Source organism: Lygodium microphyllum, chromosome 23 (genome assembly GCF_053477565.2).
Source record: "Lygodium microphyllum isolate KBCC chromosome 23, Lygodium_microphyllum_v1.1.10, whole genome shotgun sequence".
Lineage (NCBI taxonomy): Eukaryota > Viridiplantae > Streptophyta > Polypodiopsida > Schizaeales > Lygodiaceae > Lygodium > Lygodium microphyllum.
Window position 1 is genome coordinate 72,934,510 of NC_141157.1, and position 14,110 is coordinate 72,948,619.

Below are 14,110 nucleotides of genomic sequence, written 5' to 3' on the forward strand. Positions count from 1 at the left end.
AGATCCGCACCTCATCCCACCACCTGAGGATTGAGACAGGCAGATGGGAGGGTATACAGACAGAAGAACGCATATGCCCACTATGCGACAGAGAGCCAGAGACAGAGGAACACTACATCTGCCGATGCACTGTATATTACGACATACGAGGTAGATACCACTGTCTGTTTCGAGAGGGTTTTGGACCCCTGAGACGGATCATGCAGTATGAGGATCAGAGATGCTTGGGATTTTTCCTCTTGGAGCTCCAGAGGCGCAGAGCAACAATTCTACGGAGTAGGAGGCCCCCACAGCTCGGCTCACATAGACAGAGAGCAGTCACTGACTTTTTCATGGATACACGACAGAATATGGCAGATACCACTACTACTGCCTTACAGCCTACAGGAATACATCATCATTGGACCTCATCTTCTGTAGGTGTCCCTTTGGATAGAGCAGTGGCACTTAGCCGGTCTAGGCGCCCACGTCCACCCGGACGAAGGCCTAGACATCCACATTACAGACAAATTAAAGCCATCATTGAGCGCCACAGGAGACAGATGCCAAGACGCCTTAGCTATGCAGAGATACACTTCCCTAGAGAACAGACATATCATTGATGGAGGGTTTTCCTTTCTCTACTCTCACTTAAGATCACTGACATGTTTCCCTTTATGGGACACTATTTCATTTCATTTCATTTCCTTTTCAGTCTTATAGGCATGTTCTTCATCTTTCTTCTCGTTCTAGATGAGAAACACACCATCATCATTGTATGTACTGTTTTGGTCTCATAGGCCACATTGGCCTTTTAGAGACGTTAATATACTCTCTCTCTCTCTCTCTCTCTCTCGCTTGCTACCTTAGCCCTATGTATAAGACAGTAGGGTAGAATCGCTTAGGCCTGTAGACTTGATACGAGTTGCACGAAAGGGTAAGGTGAGGTGTTGGTGTTAGGACACTATGTTGGGAGGGTCACAGCAAGCCGTCATCTCTCTCTCTCTCTCTCTCTCTCTCTCTCTCTCTCTCTCTCTCTCTCTCTCGTAAAGGAGTTTAAATTAAGTAAGAGTATTTACATTAGGCCTTTTATCACAAATCAACCCAAAAGGCTACCAAAATATAGCACACAAATATCATGCAAGTTGCACAATAGAGATAGAACGATTAGTATCCAGCCAAGGAGCAGCCATATCAAGGAGGACTAGGTCTACTAAATCATGGGAGAGATCTATCATAAGAGTAATCCTCAAACATGAGCCACATGACCAACGATACCCAAAGCCGAATCAAAAGTAAAGGCATTACAGGTACACCAAAAGTGCTAGAGAGCTGTCCATCTAAGAAAGTGAAAGAGGCAGGGATGATCTAATTGCAAAGAAGACAATGAAGGCATCTTGCCCAATACCCAAAAACAGAGGGGTGTCTACTGTTGAGTCACCAAGGTCCATACACGGAGAACAAAGCTCCAATTTTGTCTCACCTAAGGGCTAGAGATGAAGAGATGGAATCAATATCTCATCAACAAGTAGTGCAAAAGATACAATGGTCCTGCGAGAACTTGCAAGCACATAGGATATCCCCAGTAGGAAGACCACCCATAAGCAGCCTCCATACAAAAACTTTCCCTTGATAAGGAATCTTGGACTTCCACAATTGAAGAAATATGTCCCACCACTTCCCTGTGCTATCTCGAGCACACCATAGTTTATTAGCTTTCTCAATGACCCATTACTAATCCTCTACCAACTTGTGGTAGATATAATTAGTCAACCTTTTCTAAAAATCATCAAGTTTCACTAACATCCGATCCTGTCAAGAAGAAGTAGACTAAAAAGCAAGCAATGCATTATACTATTGAAGCTACTTCTAGTAGGTTAGCCAGATTTGGCTATAGCCGCTAGGCACTTGAAAGTATTGGTGTATGCAATGGAAATAATACAGACAGGACTACCTAGGAAATGACTAGATCATGTACCATTTCCGGCCCCAATCTAACCATTCGATTAAATTTATCTCGTTGCAATTCTTATCTGGCCAATCAAGCAGCTTGGAAGTGGCCAACACTTGTGCTTGTAATGAATTAGGCTTCTTTCAAAGATCAAGAAGATGCCAAACTATAAAGTGAAGAATCTCTTGCCAAGAGGCAATCATACAAGTTAGAAGAAATGACCACAACATTTTGGGAGACTATAGAATTCAGCACATGCCACCCAGATTCCTAGATAATCGTGCAACCATGGGAGATTCCAATCTGCTCAATAAAAAAATGTGCAATATCAGTCCAAGGATAACTCTGCACACAAAGGGCTTGCTAGTAATATGTTGCCAAGATATTCTCACTTGACCCAAATGATTGCATCTCTTTTTTCTTAACATAAAGCAGATGGCTTGCACTAATTTCAAGAGAGACTTTTTGGTCTCAGGAAGTAGGGTTAAAAAGTAAGAGACCATACTAATCATGAGAGACTGAGCCGCACATGAAGAGGCTAGCCCTAAGATTTCCAATACATAAGGACATCCACACCAATGGGATATCCCAAATGCCCAATAATATCTTCTTTAGAAGCAATAGCTCCCTACCAACCCAATTCTTGCAAATCGGTCTCCTTACAAGAGATCAATGTAGATTTTTGAGCATTAATATGAAGGTTGGAGGTCAAACCAAATAGACTCCAAATAGGCAAAGATTGACCCAAAAGTTGAGAACCACCAGGAAGAGCTAAACCAACAATCTCCCAATCATCAACCAACTAATCTAGTAAAGAGAGCATGGGATGAGTCACTAATGCAAACAGTAAAGAACAGAGAGGGCATCCTTGATGAAGAGAACAAGGTAAAGCAATTTTAATCTGAAACTCCCTTATTAAGTACAGCATGCGCCATTTATATCCTAGATGATAGTCTCAATAAGAGACCTTATGTGGACCAAAGCCCATGGTAGACATCAATTGCTGCATGAAAGGCCACCTAACATGAGCAAAATCCTTTTCGATATCTAACTGGATGATAATTACCTATTGGCTAGAGGCTTTGGCATAATCAATTCCCATTTGAACATTCAAAATATTATGCATGATATTTTGTCCCTTAATGAAATGATACTGATGTGGATGAATCAACTATGGAAACACTTTATGCAATTTGTTGGCAACGAACGACCTTGGAAAAGATTTTATACAAGGAACCCATAATAGAAATGGGTGTGCACTTTTTTAAAGTACATGGGAAAGAAACAATGGGCAAGAAATGAGTAACTACAATTTTGCAATCCAAAGGTATCAATCTAGATCTCCACACATGCTAGCAAAGGCGAGTCAGTGGGCCCTTAAGCCATCCCAACATGGACTTTTGCTACCTAATAAATGGAATAGCACTTCCTCCACTTCTTCCTCTATAATATCTGCTTCCATCAAAGGCGAGTCAGTGGGTCCTTAAGCCATCCCAACCTAGGCTTTTGCTACATGATAAATGCGATAGCACTTCCTCTACTTTTTCCTCTATAATATCTGCTTCCATCAAGTCATGCCATTCAAGCTTAATCTGATTCCTCTCTTTTTTTTCATAATAGATAATTGCATTAATTACGGAAAAAGTATAAGATTACAGGATTGGAAGATGCAGGATGACTCTTATATGGGATAAATGCTATAGCACTTGCTCCACTTTTTCCTTTGTAATGTTTGCTTCCATCAAGTCCCACTATTCAAGCTTAACCTAATTCCTCTCCTTTTTTTCATAATAGATAATTGCATTAATTATGAAAAAAGTATAAGATTACAGGATTGGAATGTGCAGGATGACTCTAGACCATTGTGCATAAACTCAACTCTCTTTTACAAGTCACATGAGAAAGGAACACCAAGTAGTACAAAAATCAGAGCAAGGTCACTAAAGAGACCACCCAATGTGCCAAGGTACTAAATCTCCTGCAAACATTGTAGAATAAGATTAAGCTGCCACTAAGGAAAACATCATTTGCAGACAAAGTATCAGCATGCTGAATAAGATCAATCTGTATCTTGTTGTACCATGCCTCCATCACTATCAGCTTTCTCTAGGCTTTAGATTTGTGTAGTCCCTAAAGTGCATTAGCTTTATTGGTCAACTATGGATGGTCTTTGATTATGAGGTGGTAAATCTGATTAACTGAAGAAGACTAGAGACTCAAACAGCCTACAAGGTTCCAATCCTGCCGAGCAGAAAAATAATAAGTGATAGAAGGCGGATATGGGAAAAATTTTAGTGAAAAGCGTACATATTTTGAAGACGAGTAGAAATACAGATATAATTTAGCATGCATACATGGAGTTTGGGTCACAAAGCTATAGGCAGGGACAGATTAGGTCCAGAGATGTAAAGAGATATCAAAGAAACGAGTTTGGGTGGAAAAACTGTCATTTTTGAAAAGAGGTTATTCAAGTTAAGGGAGGGTTGTCATGTAAAAAAGGAAGTTGAAGAGAAAAAAAAAACACAAGAAAAAATGGGTGCTATCATTGAGAAGTGTCTTGCTAATTTTACTGTAGATATTGCCTCATTTCCAGAATGGATTGGCTGCATTTGATCCTCTCTTACATCTTTTCTAGTCTCATGCCATTCTTGATTATGATTCTCGAGTATAGAGAGAGAAATTTTCAACAAGATTAAGGAGAGATTAGTGCGTATTAGTAGAAGAAGCGAAAGATTAAGAATTTTGAAGATTGTTGAAAGCGAAGGAAGTGAAGGAGCAAACACCAGCACTCTCAAATACGGTGGATCATCCTTAATTATCTTCTTAATCAAATATGAATGCTTTCATTGAAAAGTAAATAAGAAATTGATAGAACGTATAATTTATGGTTGTATACATTCATTTTATGATCTCTAAAGGTAAAATGGAAAAGAAAAATTGAAGTTCTTGCAAAATAGTAATTAGTAAATATTAGTGATAGTATTAAGGTACTATCAAAAATTAAGTATGGATTAAGAGTTTTTAAGTAAGTTCTTTCTCTGGTACAAATCTTGAAAATAATAAAATTTATATATTATAGGTTATAGTTTAAAATAAAAGTTAAATAGTAATGTTTAGTAAATTGTAAGTATGCAAAGAAGGTTATTAGTTGAACTACTAAGAAAGAGGATAATATAACTCTTAAATCTTAATTAATGCAATGCCTTTACATATAGCCATTTTGCTTGCGTACCTGGAAGCTTTCTAGAGAAGTGTCATTTTGACAAAAATGACGGTCCCTTAGAAAGACCCCAGATATATGTCAAAATAATAGTCCCTTAGAAAGCTCCCAGGTACGCAGGCAAAATGGTAAAATCGCAAGAAAGCTTCATTATATCGGTACATTAGAACCTTGTTAGATTGGATCGAAAATTCGTTGGGTAGGTCTCACAATAACAAGTTAAATCCTACGGTAAGGTCTTAGACAGACCATCTCTATTTCTTCTTAATTAACACTCTTGTCTCTTCTGATAAACGCATCAAAAATTATGGTCCTTTAGAAAGCCCCCAGATACGCATGCAAAATGGCTATGTGTAAAGCATCTTATTAATTAAGATTTAAGGTGGATATTTATATATTCTTTATCTTTAAATTATCAGCATAAAAGTCATATTATCCTCTTTCTTAATAGTCCAATAAATAACATTCTTTGCATACTTATAATTTACTAAAAATCACTATTTAACTTTCATTTTGAACTACAATCTACAATATATAAATTCAACTATCTTCAAGATTTCTACCAGAAAAAGAACTCACTTAAAAACTCATAATCCATACTTAATTTCTGCTAATATATTAATACTATCACTAATATTTACTAATTACTATTTAACCATTGAACTATATTTAACAAAGGAAGTACATACAAATAAAGTCTATTCTTAATAAAATTTTATGAGCAGATTCTAAACAATGAATAAAGTATAGTTTTTTTTTAATCTTTTTTCTAACTCACTCATTATCAAAATTTATTGATTTTTTATTACTACTACTCAAAAAATTAAAAATATTTATAATAATTATATCTAATCATAATACATCAAACCCTATTAATCAAGCATTCCTTATATTGAATGAGTTGAAGTACCAATTTTCATTCATAAACTTTTTCATTTACTCTTAATATTTATTAATTACTACCCAAAAACTGTTATTTTCACCATTAAAATTCAATAACTTTAATTTTAGAAGTCCATTTAAACTAAAATTTAATCCATCATGACTTAATTGAACTCTGTTTTGGGTTCTCATCCTTAATCTTTAACTAATACTTTTAATTATTATTAATTACAGGTAAAAACTATCATTTTTAATACTAAAATACATATATCTTTTAGTAGATTCATTTTCAACATATAAAACTTCATTTTTAGATTTCTTTCAATGCATTCTAACTTTGTTTTAATTTACTTTTTATCAACATTATACAGAACTCTTAATTTTTCTTAATTATGGTCTAAAAATAGAGTTCTTTTTCTAATTTCAGCCATTTCAATGCAACTAATGCAAGAACTTTAATTTTTCTCTTACATTTTACCTTAAGAGATCATAAAATGAATGTATAGAACCATAAATCATACATTCTATCAATTTTTAATTCACTTTTCAATGAAAGTATGCATACCTAATTAAGAAGATAATTAAGGATGATCCACCGTATTTGAGAGTGTTGGTACTTGCTCCTCCTCTCCCTCATTATTTTTTCGCTCCCTGAATTCTTCATCTAAAAATACCCCAACTCTCAACTTTTAATTCCACCACAACACACCCAAAAACAACGTTACAACCTTATTTTTAATTAAATTTTATGAAAAATAATGCATAATACAAAGCCAAAGCCCTTCAGTTTCGAATAGTGTTAAAATTGCACAAAATAAGCAATTATCACAAAACAACCCCACTCCCCATGGATTTCAATGTACAAACATGATTCCAAGATATCCACGATACACCATCATTCACAATCTTTCTTTCATAGCATAAAGCAGAGGTGCTAGGTGAGATTCCTTGTAGCCACATTAGCCCAAGGCAGTAATGGCAAAAAGTGAGTATGAAAAGCATAATGGTATGTGCCACTGTAAGGCATACATGAAAGGGCCAAGCTTAAGATTTCCAAAAAACAAATTTAGCATCTAATGTGTGCGATATCCATTTCAATAAGTGTTTAGGCTACACATCCATACCCAAGGGATAGCCAAGATGCCTCTCAATGTCTCTCTTTCAATAAGTGTTTAGGCTACACATCCATACCCAAGGAAGAGCCTGTGGAAGCAATAAGGGGTGATTTAGCAGCATTAATACGGAGACCTAATTCATGTCCAAACATCCAAAGATTTGCGAAGATTAGTCGTATCCACTTTCAGAACCATGAAGGTATCACCTTGACCAACTAAATGTTGATATGAATTATTAATAGAATTCTCTTTTCTTAGAAAAAAATAGAGTGGAAGGCTATTTCAGTGTTGTTGGAGCAAAATGTAAAGCCAAGTGCCGATATTGAAGGTGAAATAGAAAACCCTACTATGTTCGAGTGGATAGTAGGGAGTCTAATTTACATGACTATCAAAAGACCAAACTTGAGTTATATTGTTGGGCTTGTGAGTCAATTTATGCAGGTACTTAAAAATTCTCATTTGGATGCAATCAAATGCATTACTTTGGTTTGTAAAGTTCATTTTGCACCATGGACTTTTTAATTAGGTAGGTACGGATGTGCAAGTTGTTGGGTACACAAATGCAGACTGGGTTGATAGCATATTGACTAGAGGTCTATTAGTGGCTTCATGTTTTCACTTGGGAGCACAACAATTAGGACCAGCAAGAAGCCACTTGCAATTGCTCTATTGAGTAAAGAAACCAAGTACAAAGGTAATATACTTGCAAAAGATATTGATTGATCTAGATGTTCAAATAGATTATCTATTTGTCATTCATTGTGACAACATGAGCAAAATATAGCTAGCTAGGAACCTATATTCCATACCAAGACAAAACATATTGAGATACACTATTGTTTTCAGGAAGAATGCACTTGCAAGGGAATTGACTTTGTATATGTCAACATATAGGACCAAGTAGTCGATACTTTTATGAAGGCCTTGGATGCTGAGAAATTTCAAAGACTTCAAAGATTACTTGGAGTTGTAGAGATGTAGTTGAGCTTGAGGGGGAGAGTCAAGATGGCAAGCTCAACATGTGTGGACATTGATGATAGACCATTTGGCTCGACAGGTCTGCATATCTACACTTAGCACACGTGGCCACTGACTCATCTTTTATTATGTTTAGTTAGTTATATACTTACAATTACAACAAGCATGGTTATAGCCCTAGTCAATTACTATAGTCAATTATGCATTGCTTGACTTAGTAGGCCACTTTTCTTAGTAATGTATCTTACCTACACTTGGTATACATTATAGTGTTTGAAGAAAAAGAAGAAGAATAGCAAGAAAACATTTTCGGCCTCCATCTCTCTTCGTGTGTATTTGAGTGTGCTTTCCTTGTATCCATTGTAGTGGTTCAAGCAAGTCCTCCCATCACCTGAGTTTTGTCAAGCCGGGTCCCTCTATCTTCCCAAGGGAACCCCAATGGAGCCCCATAGTTTCCACAACCAATATTTTCCTGCAAATCATATGTGATCTTGATGTAGAGTTGGACACAAGAGACAAAGTGGCAACCTTGAGTGTATCAGATCATCTCCATCTTATTGATTGGTAGGTGACTAATTACCAGGGCACTCTCACAAGCTCCTCTGCAAAGGTTACGGAAGTAACCCTTCTAGGAAAGGGGTGTTTTAGGGTCAGCTTTAGCACTCCGAAGCAATTGGAAGTGGCTTTCTTTGATAAGTGGATATTTGGACGTTAGTGGCTTCCTTTGGTAAGTGGATCCAGGGTAGGATTACTCCATGCCTGGTAATGCCATAGCTATCATTGTTCACTTTCCAAGCCTTGACATGTACTTCATGTCTCACATTGCTCAGATTGGCAGATCTTTGGGCATGTCTCAGAGGAAAGAACTTTGTAGATGTAGATGTGGTATTGAAGGGGCGCCCTTAGCATGTGTCAAATAGGATCATGGTTCCTACCTCATCACTAAAGTCCCTTCCTTAGGTGATCAAAATCCCCTCAGTTCATAGGGGAGATATATTCAAATGGTCTACTATACCAGCCTCCCAGGACAGTGTTTCACCTACAAGATGGTAGACCACTTTGCAGTGAATTGCCCCAAGAGATTGAAAAAAAAAACAGATAGTTCAGGCCTCAAGGACCAGGCGTATTGGTATATATTCATTCAGGCCACCTTTGTTGAATATTGTTTTTAAAAAAGTCCCTTACAAGGCTAATTTTGTATGTTGCCTTCAAATGTGTTGTTACAAGGGAATTGATTAATAAAATCATTCTTTTCTTAAATTTATAAAAGAGAAAACATCCCTTGCGTAATAAAAATGTGATATTTATCATTTTGGGCCAGTAGAGGTCCCTGTCCATGCATTTTAGACTGATAAATAATTGTAGAAAACCTCTTCTCTGGAATGGATGACAGTGTCCATGGTGGAAAATTTCTTCAATTTCCTCTAGTAGGGTGGTGTAATATATACTATATGTTCAAGTAGGGACCGGGTCCATAGTTGAATCCATAGGTGAGGGTGGTGATCTCGTGGCTGCCTTTCAGCAGAGTATGCCACTAATGCAGGATAATTTCAAGACTAGAAAAGACTGCATTAAGCTGGTATGCCAAGCTTGCCATCAGTATACAAAAATATTCCTTTTGCATGTGTAAAAGATGGCTGCACACTCTATCATCTAAATCAAAGCTGTAATAAAGTTAATAGGTGAGAATGTACCACAATACTCACTTGACAGGAACCTTCCATCTCCAGATCAAGAATCCCGCTCTCTCATATACTTATTTACTCACTTTAAAGCATATGACAGTGAATAAAAAAATTCAGTAAAAGACCTGTATAACTGGTGATTCGCTCACTTTAATGCATATGACAGTGAATAAGAAAATTCAGTAAAAACCTGTATAACTGGTGAGTTTAGTTTCCTTGAGCGGAAAATAGAGGAAACTCTTGATAGATGAAGATAAAAAATGGTTAATTCAACAGATCCTCCAGAAGGACTTGCTATACTACTATAGGAATTGGGGAAATGGACAAATTACACTTTCGGTAAATAACAACCCTTCTAAACAAATAATAGTTGTACTTGTATGACTGGTGAGTTTAGTTTCCTTTTATTGCTATCAGAAGGGTGTTAAACCCATGTCACTCAATCTTCCCAACCAAAAATCTGTTCTATATTTCACAGAGAGAGAGAGAAAGAGAGAGAGTTTCTCTGATGACCTGCTGGTCTGATGTAACAGAAAGTAAGAGATATAGAGAGAATGCTGACCTGATGGTCTGATGTAAATATTTACTACTTAATTCAATTATATTCACAAAAAGAGAGAGAGAGAGAGAGAGAGAAAGAGAGTGTGTGTGTGTGTGTGTGTTTCTTCTACACCACTACTGCGGAATCGGCCCGACATCGTTTTCTTTCTTGCCCGCTCGCCAAGAATATCTGGTCACTCTTGTCGCAAATCTGGCGCGCAGTGGTGGGGTCCTCACTAACTCCTTTCGATTGGGTTTTTGTGCGCCCAAAGTACCCCACACCGCCACAGTTACATATGAAGATCTTATTTCACTTTTTCAGATACTGGGGATGCTGGCACATTTGGACCACGCACAATACTTTTCTCTTTGATTCGGCCTCTAATGTACCGAGACATATTGCCAGGCTTAAAGGGCTCTTGCATTGGCAGCTAGATCTCATCCGGCACTCCGACTTGCTCCTCGGGAGGATTTGCATCCCTGGCATATGGCAATTGCCTCTGGGTCGTTGCCATGATTGGTGTAACCTTTTTAGTGCATTAGTACGGGGATTTCCCACACGTTGGCCTAGGGCCCTCATGTCTCTTGTAATCATGTAATCATGTAATCTTGTACCTTTTTTCTGTAATTAATACAATTACCTTTTACGAAAAAGAGAGAGAGAGAGAGAGAGAGAGAGAGAGTGTGTGTGTGTGTGTACCCCGACATATTGCCAGGCTTAAAGGGCTCTTGCATTGGCAGCTAGATATCATCCGACACTCCGACTTGCTCCCTCGGGAGGATTTGCATCCGTGGCATATGGCAATTGCCTCTGGGTCGTTGCCATGATTGGTGTAACCTTTTCAGTGCATTACTATGGGGCTGCCCCACACGTTGGCCTAGGGCCCTCGTGTATCTTGTAATCCGAAAAAAGAGAGAGAGAGAGAAAGAGAAAACCTCTTCACATGATGGCTTTGTGTCATCATGTATCTTGTAATCCAGTAATCTTGTATTTTTTTCGTAATTAATACAATTACCTTTTACGAAAAAAAAAAGAGAGAGAGTGTGTGTGTGTGAGAGAGAGAGAGAGAGATTTCTCTGTTATGAAGGTTTCTCTATGTGCAGGCAGGAAATGGTGATGTCCCTTCTAAGGAAGAGTCAAATGAGGAAGAAAATGACACTGACACTGGCATATTAGGAATCAAGATCTCTGGCAGCATTTATTCAAATAGGTCATCAAATGGCTCATTACCAGTAGGTTTGCAGGTAATAGCAGAACATAATTTAGGAAATGAAGAAATCTTGTGAGAATAATTGATATTTGAATAAAGTCTAAGCTGAAAAGAGTGCAGAGTTATAATTCTTACTGAGAGTGCATCCAAAATTTTCAGGCAGGTTAATTGGGTGCACTTCTTCATGTCAAGGGTCCTTATTATTAGGATTTTGCACAGAAGATTTATTGGACAGATGACAGGCCAAACCAAACCTCTGAAACAAGAATCTCAGATGCCAATGTGGGTGATTCTTTCTTGCCTGCTAAGTATATGTGGGGCTTGTTTGGCCCATGATCAGAGACAGGGAAAGGATAATATTGGATCCTATCTCGTCGCTGGCAGACATGTTGCAAGTGAGCTGATTTTATCGACGGAACCAAGTAAAGCTTTGGGGACCCACTGAATGGTTTTGTTTCCTGATTGCTTCCATTTATTTTCTCAATGCAACAAGAAAGCCCTCTGAGTAGTTTTCTTTCCTGGTTGCTTTAAAAGCAATGATATTGCCCCCTACATTCAGCAGATAAGAGCTTGCAGCACTGCTTCCCATACTCCAAGGACAATGGCAGCTCAAGCAGACATGGACTAATCAAAGCTCCTTGAAAAGAAAGTTTATACATTGTAAATGCAACAGTTCGAGGACAATGCTAGCTCAAGCCAGCATGGCAAAGTAAAAGCAGTGCCTCCCATCTCAAAGACACTGGCAGCTCAAGAAAACATCTACAAATCAAAGCTCCTTGGGCTTACAAAGTTTATGAAATGTAATTGCAACATCACAATTTACAAATGGGGTTACAAACAGTTCGCGGACAATGCCAGCTCAGGCCAACATGACAAATCAAAGATCCTTGGGCTTACAAAATTGCTGCATTGAAATTATGACAGTGTAAGGGCAGTGGCAGCTCAGGGTGACATGATAGATCAAAGCTCGGGGGTCTTCCAAAGCTGGTGTATTGCAAATCAAAGACTGGTATATAAAGGCCCCTTTTGTTAATTCATCAGCTGAGTCTGTAGCAACTCCAAAACACAACTCTGCTGCAATAACACCATCAATACTTTATTCTTCTGATTGTTTATCCAGACTTTGCTGCCCATTCCATTCTCAACATGGTTTATCGGAAATGGGGTGGACCCCTTGGAAAAGGTTGTATACTACATACTACAATGAAATGGTTACCAGCACAGGGTTTGAAATACTAATATTATAATTGATGTACTACACATGGCACACTACTCTAATCAAGTTGTTGCCTGCACCAGATGAGGACTCCTAATCAGCAGCATATGGGGTTTAGAAAACTAAACGTTATAAATGACAACTCCCAAAGTACACCACTCTGATGAAGTGGCTGGTTTTGCATGGACCAGACAAGGGTTACCAGCCTCCTCCATCTCTTTATTCATGTCCACTTATGATGAGGAGGAGGCTGCCAGCCCAAGGTATACCATATTTACCATTCATTCATCTCTTATCTCATAATTCTTCATTTGTACAATAACCAGTCCCTGTTCATGGAGAGCTGTTAATGGAGGAGGGCAGCATCCCTGAAGTGGGTAAAGCAACTTTTCTTCTTTAGGAAAGCAGCCTTTGAATGGCATTATTACCATCTGGAATTTTTTATACACATACAAACAAAACATTTTTCATTCTTTGATTAATTTATTCATTCATACTTTGCATTGCCTGACCCCACCCACCCCCGGGGTCGAGCAGCTTTTTGTCAACAATTTTAAAGTTTTCAATCATCATTGTCTCATGTATTAAGGTTGATTTCCTATTGGCTTGAACACATACCTTGGCATGTTTTTTAATACCATTTCAATGAAAATACAGTTTTGGATGCCAAGGGTGATGAAAGTAGTTAACACTAGGCTCATAAATCATCATGTTGATGAAATGTTGCTTTTGTGTCCCAATGGTTATAGGCTAGTAGTTAACATTGGGCTCATAGTTGTGAGGTTGCAGGTTCAAGCCTTGTTGGTTGCACATCATTATGTTCGATACCTTGCTCACATGGTGTGCATCTAAGTCCAAGCTCTTGCTGATTGTAAGAATTGGTTGCCAATCCTATGCATAGAAACTATGTAGCATGGCTCTTACTAAGTCTCTCTACTTATATTTTGGATGGGGGCAAAAGAAAGAAGAATGAAAGTCGTATCCTTCGAGATGTAACAAGGACATACAGGAGAAAACCATATGCACCAAGATTTTAGGTACAATCCACTTCAGGGACAGTCCACTAAAAACATGGAGAGGTTGAATTAGAAAGCAATAATTTGATGGAGAAAAGAGATGCCACATGCACACAATTCTATACACAAGTCATAATAGCATCTTTTAAATGCATGATTGGTACATGGGATTATGTGCTAATACATTATTATTTTCATTACAATCTAATTCAAATGTGCCCAACCTACTTGGTCGCAATATAGCTTATTTTTTGGCTTCTTAAATTCCCCTTTGGCTATTATGCTTGTGTTGTCTATTTGCCTTGTCTTCTCTCTTG

The 14,110-nt window shown here is 37.9% G+C and overlaps 1 protein-coding gene across 4 annotated transcripts in view; it reads left to right on the plus strand.

The window, feature by feature from the left end:
- LOC148016329 (SNF2 domain-containing protein / helicase domain-containing protein / HNH endonuclease domain-containing protein) overlaps window positions 1-13,341 on the plus strand; it is a 184,994-nt gene extending 171,653 nt beyond the window's left edge. The window contains exons 24-27 of one of the 4 annotated variants that reach the window (XR_015688022.1): window positions 11,455-11,595; window positions 11,721-12,570; window positions 12,682-12,744; window positions 12,861-13,341. Coding sequence is in view for 1 of the 4 variants with exons in the window: in XM_087663656.1 (XP_087519782.1) it covers window positions 11,455-11,595; window positions 11,721-11,729 (150 nt within the window). In the remaining 3 variants the exon portion in view is untranslated. Of the gene's footprint in view, window positions 1-11,454; window positions 11,596-11,720 lie in introns of all 4 variants that reach the window. The other 3 variants (XR_015688020.1, XR_015688021.1, XM_087663656.1) reach the window with 3 other exon arrangements.
- The last annotated feature ends 769 nt before the right edge of the window (window positions 13,342-14,110 follow it).